Consider the following 18,790-nt stretch of genomic DNA (forward strand, 5'->3'; position numbering starts at 1 on the left):
ATGTGTCCTGCAGTATCAGGAACCACAAACCCCCGCGGTAGATCCCTGACGGTCCCTGTGGGCTGAGCCTTCACAGATCAGATATGATGTGTCAGAGTGGCTGGGGCTCAAGTGGAAGAGTGGTTATCTTCAAATGAGAGCGGTGGTTGGATTCCCATCTGTTCTGCATGCAGTTGTTTCTCAGGAAAGGCTTTGAATCTCCACACTGCCTCTGATTAGAGAAAAGCTGCAACACACACACACAAAGAGTTGTTGTCAGGTTTTTCCCTCTAGTCTGAATTTTTTACGTGGAATGCAGACTCCACATATAGCTACTAACTACAGAACTTGATTAAGATTCATTTTACTTTATTTTAGAAAAATACTAGTTCAAACAATTTTAGGTTAAGTTGTTTTATTGATTTTAGTTTTTTTTTTTTTATTACAGTCAGCTGATGGACTATCTGACAATTAAACAGAATGGGAAAGATGTAAAGTGATGCTACCACTGTTCATTTTCAGTCAAAAAAAGGATAGTGGCAGAGAGGTGCAGACACTCACTAATAAATAACTATTATCAGTCCATGTTCTCTTTTCTGTTGGCTAGTGTGAATCCTGTGCAAAAGTGTTTTTTCACAAATTTCGCTTAAACATGACTTTAATATGACATTTTTTATTCAAAAATTCAAATTTAAACATCAAAGAAGTGTGGGTCTGATTTGAACAAAACTATATCTGTGTAGTTCCAGAAAACCCTGTTTTTTTCTCTTTTTCTTTTCTTTTTTCACAGAATGCAGCAGGTTTGAACATATACTTGGGTTAGTACATGACAATGAAGAATTATTTTGGCCAACGCTGTTTTTCTGAATTTGTATTGTTAAAAATTCAACTGATCATTTTTTGATATATTTCAAAATCCTTCCCAGTGCTCTTGTAATTATCGTTAAACGATTTTTTTCCCAAAATCAAAAAACTGTCATTCTCTATGACATGGTTTCTGCAGAGCGGCAGAAGTTCATTTGAAATTCCCCTCTGAGCTGTGAGCAGGATTATTGGAGCGGCGTAAGCCCACCACCCCTTCCCATCATCCTCACATCCTCAACCTAACAATACCTGCTCAACAAAAAATGGAGACCAACACTGGAGCTGTCCAGCTGTACAGTTTAGATCTAGATTCCAGCTCAGAGGAGGAAAACAAAGACGTACATGGATCTATTTGCCTGCAAGTGGATGATCAGAATGGAGCAGAGCAGGGATCTGGTGGGTCATCCAGCGTGTTTTCTACGTCACAACTAAAACTTTTTAAACAGCATTTTTGTATGTGTTTCTAATTCACACTGACTTGATTAAAGAAATACTCACAGAAATAGAAAAGTCAGAAAAACAATTTTTAACTTTTTTATGCCCTTGATTATCAGCAAAATGCCACAAGAGTAGGTAAAAAACACACAAAAATTAATTTTCAGCAGAATGGGCCTTTAAGGTTGAGAGTCTTCATCTGTAGCAAGCTTATATTATTTACTGATTCTGACATAAGTTTGTTAAGTCATTGGTGAATAAATGAAGAAAGAAACAGCAACAGATAAGAAATATCTGGCATTTTTTCTCTGACACAACTCCCATCATGGATAAAACGTTACCGGAAAACTGTCCTTGTGTAAATATTCACAGATTAATACAATGTCACATTGATGGAAAGAAATATTTCATGTAAAGCAAACAAAACTTTAGAGATTGGGGGATCAAGACAGGAAGTTAGCTGGCAAGGAGTGGTCCAAAAAGGCTTTTCTTGGGAAAGATGGAGGATAAAGAAAAATATCATCCAGGAAGTGTGTGAGTGAGCGGACAACAACTGAGTGACCTTACATGGTTGCGCTGGTGTCTGGGTGACTAACTGAAAGAGGCCTTGAGGTTATCTCCGTGAGGCAGGGCTGTATTTATAGAACATCTCAAAAAAAAAAAAAAAAAAGAAGAAGAAGCAGAAGGAACCCCTGGCCCCCTGCTGCCTCCCTCCATAACTCCTCCCACATGTTCAATTAGCCCAATGTGGGCGGAGTAAAGCAATCAGGAGTAACTAGAGCTCATCCGGAGGACTCCCCTCTCAGTCTGCCTCAGACTCAGCACGGGCGTGCGCTCCTCAAACGGGAAGGTAAGACCAAACTTTGTTCAGCTGCTACATCTTTCCATCTCCACTGGTTTTCATTCACCATGTCCTCCTCACTCCAGGGCTCCTTCTGCTGCTCACTGCTGCTCTGGCATCCTCCTGTTTGCCTCCTCCACCCACCCACTCACTCATGTTCTCCCACTTTTTCACCCTTCCCCTCTGTCATCCTCCCTTCTCCCATCAAAGCCTGGTCTGCTCATTCTGCATTCATTCCAACCCAAAAGACAGAAAGTCTCCTCTCGTACATCCCACTCTTTGTGCCTATCTCACGCTTGTTCACCAGAAAACTGATCTTTATTTTTACATTAGAGAATTGTGACATCATTTTGTGTGTTTTTTAGCATATAATGTGGAAACAAATTCATGCAAAACTCTTAGGTTATAAATCAAAAAGGATAATTTTTTTCATATATGCAATATTTTGACAATTTATTGGTTTGTCCGGGTTTTTATTGAGTTGAATTTTGGTATGCAGAGAATTGCAGTTGGTTTAATTGAAGATGTTTCAAATTAGAGTTTTAATCTTTAATTTTATTATCCACTTTTAAGGCTCAGAATAGCATCAGTTGTCCAATCCGCGTTTAATTTTGAAGGAATGTTCTCATGAACGGTGTTTTTAGGCAATCAGGAAATGACTGAACCGTAGTTCCTGGATCAGACGAATTAAAAAATAAACTTGTTAAATGTACCAGGTAAACACTGTAGAATCTTATAGAATATAAAGGTTGTATTAAAAACTCAAAATAAGTGTTGTGTACTCAAAGTTTAACTTTCTGAGGCTCTACCTCCCAGATGGACGGCATCAAAAGGACCCCAGAACCTGAGAAACAGCTGCACAGAGAGAATAACTAGAGGTTTTATTTGTGGCATTCAGATTATCCTTTTATATTTTTAGGAGTCAGATAAGTCCTTATATAAGCTAGGTGATTCACTGTGAGAGCAACGGACAATAAGGGAATGTGGGAGGGGCTGGGAACGCTTAGAGAGATGGATTAAAAGTCTTAAAGCAGATATCCAGATAAAACGGAACTTCTTCAATGGTAGGAAAATTACTTCTAGATCTATTTTTGGGTGAAGGAACTGATGAACAGATGAAGATAAGGGGTTTCTTAATCATTAGAATCAAACTGAGAAACAAAATGGTGACTTGGATATAAGGAGGGAGTTAAAATATCAAAGCTTTTGTCTTTTATATGAACTCAGGGGGTGAACTGTATCTCAGACAGAAGGCTTAACAGGCTGTCCACACACAGCTGCTGATTGTAAGGAGTGATGTCCAGTCGAACGTGCATTCATGCACACCCATTACGGCAGGGGATGCTGAGATCCACTGCTGACAGTTGGAGGTGGGACAATGGATGGGTCAGCTTGCAACTGGCAGAGTGGGCTTTGGTATGCGCCAAGAGCAGAAGTTGACTGTCTCTAAGCAGGACTGATAGGGGTTATTTTTATCCCTCTCATCACTTACTCCCTGATGCAGACAACTGTAGGATAGAAAGCAAATGGGAACTGAAACATGAGGAAAAAAGCATTGTAATGAAAGTTTCAAGGTGGCAGAATACCTCCTTTGTGTCTTAGGCGAGTGACCCTGTGACAAAATGACCGAGCGCTACGACTGTCACTACTGCAAGGAGTCCCTGTTTGGGAAGAAGTATGTTCTCAGGGAGGAGAACCCCTACTGTGTGAAATGCTACGAAAGCCTGTACTCCAACACCTGTGAGGAATGCAAGAAGCCTATTGGCTGCAACACCAGGGTAAGAGATTTCAAAAGAAAGCACCACTTCAACTCAGCTGGAAGTTTGTGTGAATCTGCAAGAAATGATTCAAATCAACACTGAATATTATTCTGTATTGGAGACAAACTGGAGTTTTTTTTTTAAACAAAGATAAATATTGCAAGAGCCACATCTGAGTATCTGATTTTCTTGCAGGATCTGTCCTACAAAGACCGTCACTGGCATGAAGACTGCTTTAAGTGCTTCCAGTGCAAGCGCTCCCTCGTGGACAAGCCCTTCTCCACCAAAGATGAGCAGCTCCTCTGCACTGAATGCTACTCCAATGAGTATTCCTCCAAGTGCCACGAGTGCAAGAAAACCATTATGCCAGGTGGGGAACAGAACAACATGTAGACAGTTTAACTGCACTCAACTTGCTGTATACATAACCCAACCCAGGCTGAGCTTTTTAAGTTTTAGAAGACAAATCATTTTCTTTTTTTTTTTTTTTGTTTAGACATATACTGTATCTTCAACACCACAAGTGTATTTTTGAAATTATGTTATAGTTGCATTAGCTTAACCGAGACAAAAGAGTCACAGCAGGCCCAGCCCTGGGCTGTATGGCGCCCGAGGCGGAAAAAGAATTTGGTGCCCCTTGTAGAGTTTGAGATTGCCGTAGCTCAAAGAGTTATTCTACTTTTAAATTCAAGCAACACATAAAAAAAAAAAAAAAAAACAGGCTAATGTTGCTAAAAGAAAAGTTACTGTGACTATGCTAACTCACAACCTTGTTAGTAACACATAAAAAATACACCTCACATTATCTGGATTAGCATATTTACCATAACACTCAACGTTGTTTGGAACTCCATCCATCCATCTATCTTCCTCCGCTTCATCCGGGACTGGGTCGCGGGGGCAGCAGTCTAAGCAAAGATGCCCAGACTTCCCTCTCCCCGGCCACTTCCTCCAGCTCTTCTGGGGGACCCCGAGGCGTTCCCAGGCCAGCCGAGAAACATAGTCTCTCCAGCGTGTCCTGGGTCTTCCCCGGGGCCTCCGCCCAGTGGGACATGCCCAGAACACCTCTCCAGGGAGGGGTCCAGGAGGCATCCGGACCAGATGCCCGAGCCACCTCAACTGGCTCCTCTCGATGCGGAGGAGAAGCGGCTCTACTCCGAACTCTCTCCGGGTGACCGAGCTTCTCACCCTATCTCTAAGGGAGCGCCCCGCCACTCTCCAGAGAAAACTCATTTCAGCCGCTTGTAGTCGGGATCTCATTCTTTTGGTCATGACCCAGAGCTCATGACCATAGGGGAGTACTGGAACGAAGATCGACCAGTAAATCGAGAGCTTTGCTTTCTGGCTCAGCTTCTTTTTCACCACAACGGACCGGTGCAGCGACCGCAAAATGGCGGACGCCGCTCCAATCCGCCTGTCGATCTCACGCTCCGATCTTCCATCACTCGTGAACAAGACCCCAAGATATTTAAACTCCTCCACCTGAGGCAGGAGCACTCCACCCACCGAGAGAGGACAAACTACCTTTCTCCAGTCGAGAACCATGGCCTCAGATTTAGCGGTGCTGACTCTCATCCCAGTCGGTTCACACTCAGCTGCAAACCGCTCCAGTGCATGCTGGAGGTCCTGGCTCGATGGAGCCAACAGAACAACATCATCTGCAAAGAGCAGAGAGGAAATCCCGTGGTCCTTAAACCAGATCCCCTCCAGCCCCTGACTGCGCCTATAAATTCTATCCATAAAGACTATGAACAGAACCGGTGATAAAGGGCCGGAGTCCAACATGCACTGGAAACAGATCTGACTTACGGCCGGCCGTGCGAACCAAGCTCCTGCTCCGGTCATACCGAGACTGGACAGCCCTGAGTAAGGCTCCCTGGACCCCATACTCCCAGAGCACCCTCCACAGGACACCACGGGGAACGCGGTCGAACGCCTTCTCCAAATCCACAAAACACATATGGACTGGATGAGCGAACTCCCACGAACTCTCCAGCACTCTGAAGAGGGTGTAGAGCTGGTCCACTGTTGTTTGGAACTCTTTTAAAAAAAAAGAACATTTTTACAGAGCGCCATGTAGCTCTCAAAATCAGTTCAAGTATGTTTAAGTATGCTTTCAAGGGCGGAAAATGTGATAGTCTAAAATCAGGACATAGTAGGTAAAGCTGTATAAATATTTCATATTTCCTGATATTTCAGAAGTTGAGAAAATATAACGTTATAAGAGCAAAATTAAAGCATTTTCAAGCTTTTATTAATTGTTTCTCTGTGTTAAAAGAATTAGTACACCCTTCAGTTTTCTTTCAACAAGAGAGAACTACCGCTAATCATTTTCATTGAGCAATATTTTTGCAATCAATGTTAAAGTCCAGAATTCTATTCAAGGTGATCAAATGAATGTCAAATAAAATGTCGAGGTTCGTTAAAATGTTTTCACCTGTAAAGTCATGAAAGCTAAATTAGTCCACAAAGGTTTAAAAAGTTTGTGAAACAATTCAATAAAACTCTTCTGCTAAGCTGTTTTACATTAAAGTAAAGAACCAGTAGCACAAATTTAAGAGTCTGATTATCCCCCTTTTTTTCTTTTAAGTTTTATTTTGAAAAAAAAAAAAAGATATTTCAGTAAACAATTATTTAAATTTCTGTAAAATTGTTATTTGGACCTTGATATTAATGGGATATAACATTATGGCTTTACATCACCACTAATAACAGTCAGTTCAATTTTGATTATAGGGCAAGGCAGGATCTAAAGCAATGATTGATCACCCCCCCACCCAGAAAAAAACAAAACAAAACAAAAAACCGCTGAATTTCTGTCATAGTTTTGAGGAGGTTTTCAAAGTATAGTCTTTTAATTATTTCCATGCCTTAAAATTAATCAAACTACAGCAACTAGTAAGTCAAGACAAAAAGATAAAATAAAATTTAAAAAAGTGCTCACTCTGAACTGAAACATATGAATAAAACTTAAAACAACAGCATTATATTGTTAGTTAATACAATTTCTCACATTTTCCCCTTCCTTCACAACAGCATTGTTTGATGAAGAAAATTATCTCCTTCTTTTCTGACTATTCAGAGCCTCACAGACAGAGCATTATCCTGAAATTGAAGGAGAAATAGAACTTTTCACACTGTAGGAGGTAGAAAATGTGTGAGAACACAATGAGAAAATTCCCAGCAGACACTGTTTTTATAGAATACGTGGAGAATTCAAGCAAGACATTTTCAGCTTGGGAAATGGAGTCAGAATCACATAATTCATTCAGTGCATTGAGTTTTTACAGTGTTACAGTGCAGGTTAATAAGGAAAACACTGAAAAGAGCCTTTGTGTGCAAGGAAAGATTCAAATAACAAAGTCTGGGACTTGAAACACTCAGTTTTTGCTCTGTATGAATCTTATAAAAGTAACATTTACATAGGAAATATTAAAAAACAAAACATTAAAATTTTCAATAACTAGTTCAACATTTTAAAAATGAAATGTTTTTCTGTATAAACGTAATTTAGACAGAGATAAAAACCCATTGTAAATAACTTGGTCCATGTTTACTGTCCTGTAGTTCATTGTCATTCCACTAGGGGCAGTAGAAGGGCTTTTCCTACTCATTTCAAAATGGCTGCTTCCGAAACACTTTTGGGGGGAAAAGTTTAGCTAATTTTCATAACTTTGTGGTGAGAATAAGACATCTATTGTTATTCATTCAATTTTAAATTAATATTTGCTGTATTGAAAGAATGAAAAATGTGAGCAAAAACTTACCAAATCAGAATTGATACCATATATATACAATTAAAAAATTATATTACAAATCCTAATTCTAAAAAATTTTACATTCTAAGCAAATAGTTGAATTGAACTAAAGACGAACAAGTATTTCTACCTTTTATCAAATAATGTCAATTGTTTCAATATGAGACATCATAGGGTGAGTTTTGCTTGGAAATGAGGGCAGAAAAGTGTTCATCTTTGCAATGAACATCTGTTTTCTCTTGCATTTACATTTTCATGAAGGCTCCAGAAAGATGGAGCACAAGGGGAACAGCTGGCACGAGACCTGCTTTACCTGCAAGAGGTGCCAGCAGCCAATTGGCACCAAGAGCTTCATCCCCAAGGACAACCACAACTACTGCGTGCCCTGCTATGAGAAACAGTTTGCCATGCAGTGTGTGCACTGCAAGAAGGTGAGGCACCTTTTGTGTAGTATCGTGAGTGCCGAATGTGTACGTTCACACCAGATATGTGACGGACTGTCGCAGCCCAATTAGCGCACGTCCACCACCTACAATTGGAAGAGGGTTGGTGTGAAATGTCAAAGTGGTGCAAATCTTCTAAATTTATCTCCAAGCCATTTCCTTTCTCTACTCTTATATATGAAAGACTTGGTTTCCTTTTATTCCAGGTGGGCACAAACCGCAATTATTCCTTCCATTATGATCCATTTTCAATTCACTTCCTTGAATTGAACAACCAAATTTGAGTTCGTGATTGGTCAAAGTTCACCTGATTTAACTTTCAATGTACGTAGAGCCCAAAAATGGTCTTAAAAACGTGCATAGCGACGTGGGAACGTTTACAAAGACTTTTTATTGGAAGTGGTCGCTGAAATGCTTGTTGCTGTGGGCGGTGTGAACGTAGCTTGAGATGGAACCATTCCTCCTTTTCTTCAGCCCATCACCACCGGTGGAGTGACCTACCGTGACCAGCCCTGGCACAAGGACTGCTTCCTCTGCACCAGCTGCAAGCAGCAACTGTCCGGCCAGAGGTTCACCTCTAAAGATGACTTTGCGTACTGCCTCAACTGCTTCTGTAACCTCTATGCCAAGAAATGTGCCTCCTGCACCACCCCCATTAGTGGTAAGCCCCCAAGAAAACCCTAAAAGGCCGGTTTCACCGCCAGCGTCTGACTCCTGATTTCTGCTTTCTCAGGATTAGGAGGAAGCAAGTACATTTCCTTTGAGGAGCGCCAGTGGCACAACGACTGCTTCAACTGCAAGAAGTGCTCCGTGTCCTTGGTGGGGCGTGGCTTCCTGACTGAACGCGATGACATCCTGTGCCCCGAGTGCGGCAAAGACATCTAATTTAACCCCCCAAAAATGACATTTAATCGATAATCGACATACAGATGAGAAGATAGATGGATATTTACTCCAGCATGGCTACATGCTGTTAAGCTAAAAATGAAAAACCTACTAATGATGAGATTTGATCAATACTAATATCTGATAGCATGGATATGAAAAGCATTTTATTTATGACATAGAATGATTGCAGAAACAGACACTGCATGAAGTGAGATCTGAATATTTATGCACACTTATGTCTAAAATGTATGTAGTAACCATTGTGTAACAGAAACTAGACTACTGCTGTAATTAGATGTTTTGGGGGTTGAGCTCTTATTTTGTTAAAGCTGTTCTAGTTTAGCTAAGAGGAAAGAGATGATCTAATAGAATTAAAGAAACTGTGAGAAGAAGAAGCCACTTTATGTGTAAAACTATAAATTCCCACTCCGATAAAAATTTCATTTTGGGTGTTTTTACCTTGTCTATGTGGCATTTTCTGATAATGGAAGACATCTATTAAGGAACTTGAGCTTAAAAATAGCATCTCTGAGTATTTCTTTATTCAATTTGTATTGAATCAGGAGCAGACTAAAACTAAATTTGAAGAAGAGCGTATTTGTGATGTAGAAAATATGCTAGGCGAGCCACAATCTCCTTGCTAAGAGCTCCCAGCAACAGGGAGGGGAAGAGGGGCGGGGTTGCTCAGAGAAAATGGTCCCACCCACAATTCAGAGGCAAATTTTTAATGAACTACTTGCAGAAACTATGTCCTAGAATACAGTTTTTTTTTTAGGCTAAAAGCAGCATAATCCTAGTTAAAAGATCACTGGGAACACTAACAATAGAACAAAATATTATCAGAGTGGGTCTTTAGTACTACCATGCATTTTGTTTGACAAAAATTACCAACTTTTGACATGAATTTATGTTTTATTATGCACATGAAATCATGCAAAAGCACAAAAAACATGTTATTGAATTCAATTTATTTTAAAAAGTCACACATGAAACCAATTCAGGTAATTCTATGCATATTTTTTTAAACAAAACAAAAACTGTACATCAGAAATATCAACTGTATTTACACAAAGCAATAAATATACTCCAAAATAACTAATTTCTTTCACTGTATTCCTTTGTTTGAATGAAAGTTTTTCTACTTCCTGTTTCAAAAATAAAATCCAGTACAAACATCAAACTATGCATCATAAAAAAACCACAACATTTTGTGTAAAATACACAATTTTGTGGTGTGGATGACAAAAAATGATGAATATACTCCAATAACATCAGTTAAAAAGATTCAGTTTACAGAGTTTTCCAATGATGATGGAAGTCTGTGTAATCAAGTTACACTGAAAAACAACTTTTTTTCACGCTCACTTCAGTAACCAGATTGTTTTTTTTTGTTCCGTACAACACAACTGTTTTCCTGAAGTGAACAGAGATGTTGATTGTGTTGCCAACAAGGACACTTGACGATGGTGGACAGCAACATGGGAGCTCGTGACTTCAGCGACCTCATGAGCAGCAGCCGGCCGGGTCAGCTCAGAGGCTGAACACAACGTAGACCTCGATGTAAAGTGAAACCAGGAGCGCAAGATTTTTGTTGGTGTCTTGCACAGCCCTAAATTTGAATCACACAAGTTTGAACCTGGGTTGTCTGGTTTTTAAACACTAAAGTGGGTGTGAAAAGATGGGGGGCTACAGGAGAGAAAGTATTTGATCCTTTGATGGATTTGCAGGTTTGCCTACTTAAACAGAAATTAATTGTCTTTCATTCTAATGGTAGATTTATTTGAACAGATAGAAAATATCAAAGGATATTTAAAAAAAAAAAATCCACTTAAAAAAGTTTATATACATTTCATTGACAGATAATATTTGAAACCTCTTGCCAGAAAGACTTACTATTTTTTGGCAAAAACATAAAAGGTCAGATGTTTCTGCACATATCAGGAGGAATTCTGTACCACTCTTCTCTACAAATGACTTCTTAATCCTTTAGATTTGTCTCTTAGCAACTCTCTGTAGGTTTTCTATAGGATTGAGGTCCAGAGACTGGCTGGATCACTCCGTGACCTTGATCTGCTTCTTCTTCAGTCATTCGTTGGATTTCTTGTCTGTATGTTTTGGGTCATTATCCTGTTGGAAGACCATCTGTGACATGTTTTAAGCCTCCTGGTGGAGGGAAGGAGGTTCTCACTCAGGATTGGACGGTACATGGCTCCACCCATCCTCTCATCCACTCTGCAGAAAAACACCCCCAAATCATAATGTTTCCACCTCCATGCTTGACAGTGAGGATGGTGTTTTCGAGGCATTTTTCTTCCTCCAAACACAATGGATTGAGTTGATGCCACAGAACCTTCTTCCAATCGCGTTTGTTAGCAAACTCCTTAGGCGAAGGTTCTTTTGCAGTACTCAAAGATGTTAAACCAGAGTGGTGGAAAGTATCACCAACGGTTTTCTTGGTGACTGTGGTTCCAGCTGATTTTAGAACATCAACTAACTCCTGCCGTTTTGTTTTAGAGTCTATTTCTCACTGCTGTCATGATCATGGAAACCCCATCAGGTCAGATCTGCTTTAGATCTCAATATCTACAGATCCATTGATAGTCATGTTCTTGGATTTTCGCACCAACAGTTGTGACCTTTAACCCCCAGCTTGTTGCTGATGGTTTTGTAGTCCATTCTGGTCTACAATCTTAAATCCACTGAAAGTTGGAGAGTTTGACTGATTCTGTGGACAGATGTCTTTTCTGCAGGTGATAAGATCAAACGGGTGTCTTCAGTTCAGGTGACAAGTTGATGAGGAGAGTCTAACTGATCTGTGGGAATCAGAACTTTTTATGGTTACTAGATCAAATATTTATTTCTCTTAATGAAATGTAAATAAATTCTTGATTTTCTATCTCTCATAGTTCAAATGAACCCACCATTAGGATGATAGACTGTCTATTTCTTTATAGGTGGGCAAACCTACAAAATCAGCAAGTGATCAAATACTTATTTCCTTCACTGTATGTCGCACAAAAAGGGACTTAAGGGTTTGGACCGACTGGATCTGATGGATTTTGCATCAACTCCCTTCAGTTCCTCAATGGTTGCTCATAGCAACAACAGATCTTACTTTCTACGGTAAACATATGGTTCGCCTTTCAGTTGTTACTGTAGTTTTGATATGATGTTGTCTGCTGTTCACAGTATTAAGAAAAATAATTTTTCCTGTCCTAACAGTCGTTCAATAAAAAATAAATAAATGTTTCAAAAACTCACATCATGATTCCACCTTCAGGAGGTTCTTTGTTTTCCACAAAAAATGCTTTTGTTGAATCAATAATGAGATGATAGTGAATTTAAGGCTGCATTTACCGTGTTTAAAAAAAAAAAAAAACTGCAGTCATGCTGGCCTTTCACACACGTTTAAAGGGACTCCTATGTGGCAAACTGTGACGAGCTGGTGATCTCTGAGAGGTCAGAGGAGGAAGAGGAGAGGGAAAAGTCTGAGCTTCCGTCCTGAGAGGGCAGAGGTCAGGGCCACGTCACACGCGGGATCTTTTTCTTCACTTCTGGAGATTTTAGCGCCTCCTAAAGGATGTACAAAATAAATAACTAAAAATAAAAGTTTCATAACAAAAACAACTCTTACTAATAAAAATCAACAGCAATAAAAAAGGCAGATATGAGCAAACAGCTTCAACATGTTTCCATCACTGAGTCACATGGTGGTGAAAACCACACTGCGAAGTTTCCACCCAACAAACCACTAACAAATGAAATAAAAACAGAGTAAGAAGCTCCTACCGAAGTGTTTCCTTCTTGTTTGAGGTTTGTCGAGACTGTACTGCGATGCAGCGACGAAGAAGATGACATCATCGAGCTGGAGGAGAGTTTCCGAATGGGGTTGGTCAGATTAGCAGCTGGAGGAGGCTTTAATCGGTCTGCTGCTCCTGACGATGTCGCTCCCTCGGGTTTCTTCACTTTTAAAGGGCCGGAGTTCGAGGAGCTCCCGTCAAACACGATTAGAGGTCTTTTCCGGCTCTGGTCATTCCTGGAGCTGCAGATTTTCACAGAATAACAATCAGACTCTCTTTCAGAATAAACGTCAGCCTTACAGTTATGGGCTTTAATCGGTGAACAGTATCCTCTACAGTTGGGTGGAATGCAGCAGAAAGGACTTTTCTTAGAAGTGGCGTGTCAAATACAAATACTTCAGGCACCTAATACCATTTGTGTCACTTTATTAAGTTACAAAACAAATTCGTTTATCTCCAATTGTCCAAAAAAAAGCCACCTTTTTCCGTTCTTTTAGCAGAGAATAAAAACTATCATGTGTTCTAACCACAGTTGGCATCAGTCTTCAGGACAATGTTTTCCAAGGCTTTGGAGCCTCATAACCTCTCCATTGTGGCTCTAAGGCACAAGAAAAATAAAAACTTTGTATTTTTAAGAAGTATAGTAAAAAGTTAAGTTGATTCATTCACAAACAGTTGAAGATCAATAAATATCACAAACTGAACAAACATTTTGACAGATTTCCGTGCACCATGTACAACAATAAAATTCATTGGAGGTCTAAGGTAAACTAGATTATCAGGCAGACTTTCCATTTCTGAACAAACTGAAGGACTATAAGTGAGTCTTATGATTTGAAAAATACATGAAGATGCTTGATTAGCTCTGGTTTAATTTTTGTTAGTTGGATTGACAAATTTCTGGTGAAGTGTCTCACAAACAGTAAAATAAACAATATTTTTTTTTTTCTTAAATCACTGCTGACATTACGAGAGGGTCCTAGCTGTCTGCAGTCAACAAGATGCAGCCAGACATCATCGTGCTTGGTTACTTGCGATATGCTCCTGAAAGTTCGACTATGAATATTCGCAACATCCACAATCGCTTATTTGCAATCTTTATAAATATAGTAGAGTGTAGAATAATATCATGTAGTAAAATATTTATTTTTCTGAAAAAACAAAGTAGCTTTAACATCGGAGCTTTGGCTCCAGTGTTTATTTTGGTTATGGTAACTCTTAAGCAGTTGAAGCAAATAACGTTATTCCAGCAGATTCTGAAGCAGAGAAACGCAGCCTCGCGCTGATTGACATGCAGCTCTGTACATCTGAAGGGTGGGTGTAATCCACTTGAATTAGCTGATTCTGTCCCGGGAAAAAAGGCAATGTTTTATTCCAGATCTGCATCAATATTTAATACTTAGAGCGTAAACTGATGCAGAACGTTGAGGGTGGAAAAACTGTAGACAAAAGTTTCAGGTTTTGTTGTTAAATTATCGAAAACAACAGTGATGTTTATGCTGTTTATATTACTGCTGAACTTAACCAGAAGGTTAAAAGTTACAAGCATCTAAATCTTTGTGTTTCTATCAGTTTTGTTGATTCAGAACTCCTGTTCAAAATAAAAGAAAAAAATGATGGTGATTTAATACAAATAATTTCAATTTTCATACATCCAGTAAAAATAAAAAAAAAACATAGTAACAAATATTATATTGGAAAGTAAGAATTGTGGTTTAATACATGAATCAAATCAGATTGCCACCTAAGTAATGATCCACACGTCCTGAAAATTACACAATTTAAGGCGGAAGCAGAATTTTGCTTTTATTCCTCTTTGAATATTTGATTTATTATTCAGAAGCTGTGAATAAGGCAGTAAAAGAACTGTCAAACAAGAGTCTAGTTTTTCAAATAATGCATGAAAACATTGAATGCACTAAATAAAAAGCTGATTTATATTTTTTTCTGTGTGAAGGTGTGTGTGCAAGCATCCAAATGTGATGTATGTGGCTACTTAACAAAACAGTCAAGCCATATGACCCAACAACAGTGCGTTCTTTTTAAACATCACACTACATACTTTGAGATGATCCTAGGTGACACAGTCTTTTATTTTGAAAGGGAGTCATGTAAACCTCTGTCAAAAGTTATAAACTATTTCATATTTTGAAAAAAATGCTGTTTTGTGTATGTTCTATGTGTGTCTAAAAACAACAGTTCCTTCATATTTGTCATAGTAATAATAAAATAATAATAAATCACCGTCTTATTTTTCTTAAGTAAGACTTTGTGACTCCTACTGGGTTGTTGTCAGTGAGAAATCAACCTGAATGTCTCTTTAAGTATTGAAGGTTGCAAATGAACGGTAAACAAACATGTGAAAATTACAATTCTAGAAGATGTTTTTATGTATTTTCACAGATATTTATAAATAAATGTTTAATCCATTAAATATCTGACAGGCAGCGTTCATGTTAGAGAAGCTTACAGCCTAATATCATTTAAGTAGAAAGTGGCAAAGTACAAAACACATTCAATTGGTTTAAATAAATGTATAATTTGCTATAAATATATTAATACATTGTCAGAAGACAAGTCACTTTTGGTATGGTGTGTTTTATTTGTTTAATTTTAAAGGGCTTTACTTTTGAGATTTGATTTTTTTTAACAATGTAAATTAATCAGTGAGTTACAGAAGTAAAAAAGTTCTTTATAAATAAAGTTTGGTTCAAAACAATGTATGTTTCCCCCTTGACAATCACACCACATCAGGATGTGTTTGCGGTCACCTCTCTAACTTTTGTCCGGCAGAAGTCCGTCGTCCTCGGCTCCTCTCCATCCTCCGTCCCCAGCGGTTGTTGGGTAAACTCCTCTGCGGCAGCGGCATGACGTTCCGGAGGTACAGCTCAGTGAGTTGGTCCCTGTTTCGACAGTCTCTGGTGCAGATTTTTCTCTGGTACAGATAAATGAGACATTCCGCTCACTTTCATCCAACTAGCTTCAATCAAAGTAAGGTAACAGCTAGCTACTTTGTTAGCTGCTTTGCTAATGTCTGCGCGCGCGTCGTTTAAGTTTAAAGTAAACAGACATCTTTTTTACTAACATTTCACTCACCTCGTCTAAAAGAAGCTGCAGGAAATCTCTCGACAGTAACTCGGGGTGTAGGAGGAGATCCGCATCAGAATCACACTTTCCATTATGTCCTGAGACAGCCGCCATGTCTGACGCTGTTCTTCTCTGATGGAGTTTGCTGTTTCTCCTCAACGCCGCAGTGCCTTTACCGCCCCCTGCTGGATGTTTGTTTCACTGTAAAATGAGTTCTCTTCTCCTTCCAGTCATTTTCTGCAGTCATTCCATACAGAAGAAATTTAATTGAGAATATTTTTGTGATGTTGTCATTTTCGGATTCATTATTTTTAGTTAAAAGTCAAAAATATTTAAAGAAACATTGATATTAAATATTCTAAAAATGACAGAATTTCTTATTTATAACATTTTCAAATGTCTTTGTTTTTCTTTGTCTTTGATTCCGAGTTATCCTGAATTTAATTCTGAAAGTGATTCTGAGTTAGCTTTTTTGTGACCATAAAGCTTATTTTTATAAATTAAAATCATTATTAGATTACAGAAAATTAATTAATTAACTCTTTTTAGATTTCATGAATGTCATTAATAAATAATGTAAAGAGTTTCGGCCCAATTACAGAACCTTGTGGAATTCCAGACAATGCAGTATTTTTCTTTGGACTTCTCACGTTGACAAAAAACAAAAATTAAACTCATTTGCCATTTGAGTTTCATCATTAATGATTTTTCCTTCATGCACATAATATTCTAGTATACTTTTACCCAGAGCTGCCCTTCATTTAAAGTTTTTTCATATCTCCTTATCGTTATGTGTATTATTTTCTAATTTATTTTTATAATAATCTTTGTCAGCTCATATTGTTGTTAGTCTGTTTTTATAAATGTTATATGTAACTTCAAGAGTTTTTGTTCTGTATTCTACATAATTCCTGTACATTCAATTTTTCTCTCTGCATGCTTTTTGTAAGCCTGGTGTTATCCAAGGTTTGTGAACAACAGTTTACTTCACTTAAATGGACATTTGTTATTGTAGAGATTAGCATCATTTTTAACAAACATTGCATAGGCCTCCACTCTACCCATGTTAATTTAACAAATCCTGTCAAAACAATTAATTTCCCTTTGAGGGAAATCTGTATAAATTTAGGAGTCTTATCTTTTGAAGTCTTTATAATTGGCTTTAACTGACATGATCTCTTTATTTCCTCATTAATATTCCATTCTGAGTAATATTTTATATATCATTTGATAAGATATTGTCTGTTATTGTTGCTCCAGTTACTCTGGTAGGCTACGTAATCACTGGAAACACATGTTTACTATGCATGTCATTTAAAAATGTCTTAAATGCTTTGGAGTAACAGGGATTAATACAATCTATATTGAAATCACCACATAGCATCAAAGATTTCTTTGGTGGTTGAATGTCAGTTAAGTCAGATATTCTCCTCTGAAATTCTTCTATCTTTGAGCCTTGTGCTCTATAAACACACATTTTCTAATTGAATTTTTATTGCCACCGACTCCAAAATTCCTTCAATTGCCACAAACGTCATTTCCACCGTTTTACAATTGTATTTATGGTCAGCATATAATTCATGTTTTATTTGTACAATGCCTTTTCATTCTAATGGTCTTTTTTCACGCGTTTCTTGGTTTGTTTTTCAAGTTCAGTTATTGAATTAAGTAACTTTTCATCAACCGGCCTCAAGACTCATTTTCCCTTCTAAAAACACTGCTGCTGCGGTGGAAGTGACGGGGTTCTGAACCACAGAGTTTGTTCCAAACTGTTCATAACAACACGAGTTAAATTAGCTCCTGGAAATGAGAAGAAAAACATTTCCTTCTCTAACGTCTTTGCATTAAAGCAACTAGTTGCATCCAGATCTGCAGTTAAGTGACCATGTCAGGGCTGTAATACAATCCAGAAACAACCATGAGGTCTAAATTAGGAGCCGGAGGGTCGAGGCTGGGTCATCACATGGTGCCACATGTGAGAATGTCACAAAGTTTGGGTTAAACGTTTATCCCACTCCTGTTTGCTTTATATAAAACTTTTCCATTGGAAAAAAAATATGTTTTTGCTTTGAGAAGAAATTTGAAAAATGAGTTAAAGTTTTCCAACATTTTGAGTCAAATTAAAAGAAAAAAAAAAGAATTGAATTTCACAGTTATTGGTTGTTTACTCAGTGAGGTGGAACATAGTTTGGGAATATCCAGACTGGGGAAAACCAGTTACAGAAAGATGGAGTTTCCACAGATCGGTTCCACAATGAAAAGGTTTTGTTTAAGGATGCATTCAGACTGGAGAAGTCTGTTGATCTGGACTGAACCCTCTTAATTTGGCTCGGATCGAATCTTGAGTTTGGTCTGTATTATAATACAGATATTTCTGCTCTGAACTAAAGCTAGTAAACAAAACCACATGACTAAAGATCTCTTCAGTTATTGGCCAGGAAACACGAGGGCGGGGCAAAGCAGCAAAGGAAAGAATAATGGAAGTCCTACGGTTTGTAATCCTTGTTGGTAAAGTTCACTAATTCAAACTTTATCTGATCAATTTTGAACGTCAGGTTCAACACTTTATATTGCTACTTTGGTGCGGTGGAGGCATAATGCAAGACGGTTACTGAGGCTAAGAAGGTTCGCTGATGAGTGTTTATGACATATACTGTCAGTAAAACAGTGAAGAGAAATTTATATCACGTTAAAAGTTGTTTTAATGAGCCTGCATTCATCCAACCACGTTTCAATGAGTTGCTCTATTATTTATGTCTCATCGTTGCTCCACGTTTATCTGCGGATCATCGGTTGCATCATTCCTACTGTTTACATCCCAAAATTCTTGGCTATGGTGGCCGTTTTGGTCCTAAAATAGGCCTAATGACCCCACAGGTAGATAATAAAACTCTGTTTGATGTTTGCCCGTAAATTGGTTCTGAAATTGTCTTTT

General features: G+C 38.4%; 2 protein-coding genes and 1 long non-coding RNA gene across 3 annotated transcripts in view; 2 read left to right on the forward strand and 1 right to left on the reverse strand.

The window, feature by feature from the left end:
• Nucleotides 1-1,077: 1,077 nt before the first annotated feature.
• On the forward strand, nt 1,078-9,411 carry fhl2a (four and a half LIM domains 2a). The gene is made up of 6 exons (XM_024286336.2): nt 1,078-2,128; nt 3,722-3,897; nt 4,075-4,249; nt 7,899-8,068; nt 8,555-8,741; nt 8,814-9,411. Exons 2-6 carry the CDS (start codon nt 3,742-3,744, stop codon nt 8,963-8,965), a joined length of 840 nt encoding a protein of 279 aa, XP_024142104.1. The 5' UTR covers nt 1,078-2,128; nt 3,722-3,741; the 3' UTR covers nt 8,966-9,411.
• Nucleotides 9,412-9,919: 508 nt separating this feature from the next.
• lg21h2orf49 (linkage group 21 C2orf49 homolog) lies at nt 9,920-16,116 on the reverse strand. Its single transcript, XM_024286335.1, has 4 exons — nt 15,865-16,116; nt 15,540-15,703; nt 12,758-13,010; nt 9,920-12,541 (listed from the first exon to the last, which is right to left on the reverse strand). Exons 1-4 carry the CDS (start codon nt 15,967-15,969, stop codon nt 12,485-12,487), a joined length of 579 nt encoding a protein of 192 aa, XP_024142103.1. The 5' UTR covers nt 15,970-16,116; the 3' UTR covers nt 9,920-12,484.
• LOC118597914 overlaps nt 15,513-18,790 on the forward strand; it is a 14,880-nt gene continuing 11,602 nt past the window's right edge. Inside the window, exon 1 of the long non-coding RNA XR_004946930.1 lies at nt 15,513-15,649. This is a non-coding gene — a long non-coding RNA (uncharacterized LOC118597914). The remainder of the gene's footprint in view (nt 15,650-18,790) is intronic.

The sequence above is a fragment of the Oryzias melastigma genome, linkage group LG21, assembly GCF_002922805.2.
Source record: "Oryzias melastigma strain HK-1 linkage group LG21, ASM292280v2, whole genome shotgun sequence".
Lineage (NCBI taxonomy): Eukaryota > Metazoa > Chordata > Actinopteri > Beloniformes > Adrianichthyidae > Oryzias > Oryzias melastigma.

Excerpts from the sequence above, each read along its gene's own strand:
- lg21h2orf49 (XM_024286335.1), bottom strand. The coding sequence starts at position 15,969 with ATGGCGGCTGTCTCAGGACATAATGGAAAGTGTGATTCTGATGCGGAT. Across the intron at positions 15,704-15,864 it reads TGCAGCTTCTTTTAGACGAG|AGAAAAATCTGCACCAGAGA; the intron begins GTGAGTGAAATG and ends TATCTGTACCAG. Across the intron at positions 13,011-15,539 it reads GCCGGACAAAAGTTAGAGAG|CTCCAGGAATGACCAGAGCC; the intron begins GTGACCGCAAAC and ends GAAAATCTGCAG.
- fhl2a (XM_024286336.2), top strand. The coding sequence starts at position 3,742 with ATGACCGAGCGCTACGACTGTCACTACTGCAAGGAGTCCCTGTTTGGG. Across the intron at positions 8,069-8,554 it reads AGTGTGTGCACTGCAAGAAG|CCCATCACCACCGGTGGAGT; the intron begins GTGAGGCACCTT and ends CCTTTTCTTCAG. Across the intron at positions 8,742-8,813 it reads CTGCACCACCCCCATTAGTG|GATTAGGAGGAAGCAAGTAC; the intron begins GTAAGCCCCCAA and ends CTGCTTTCTCAG.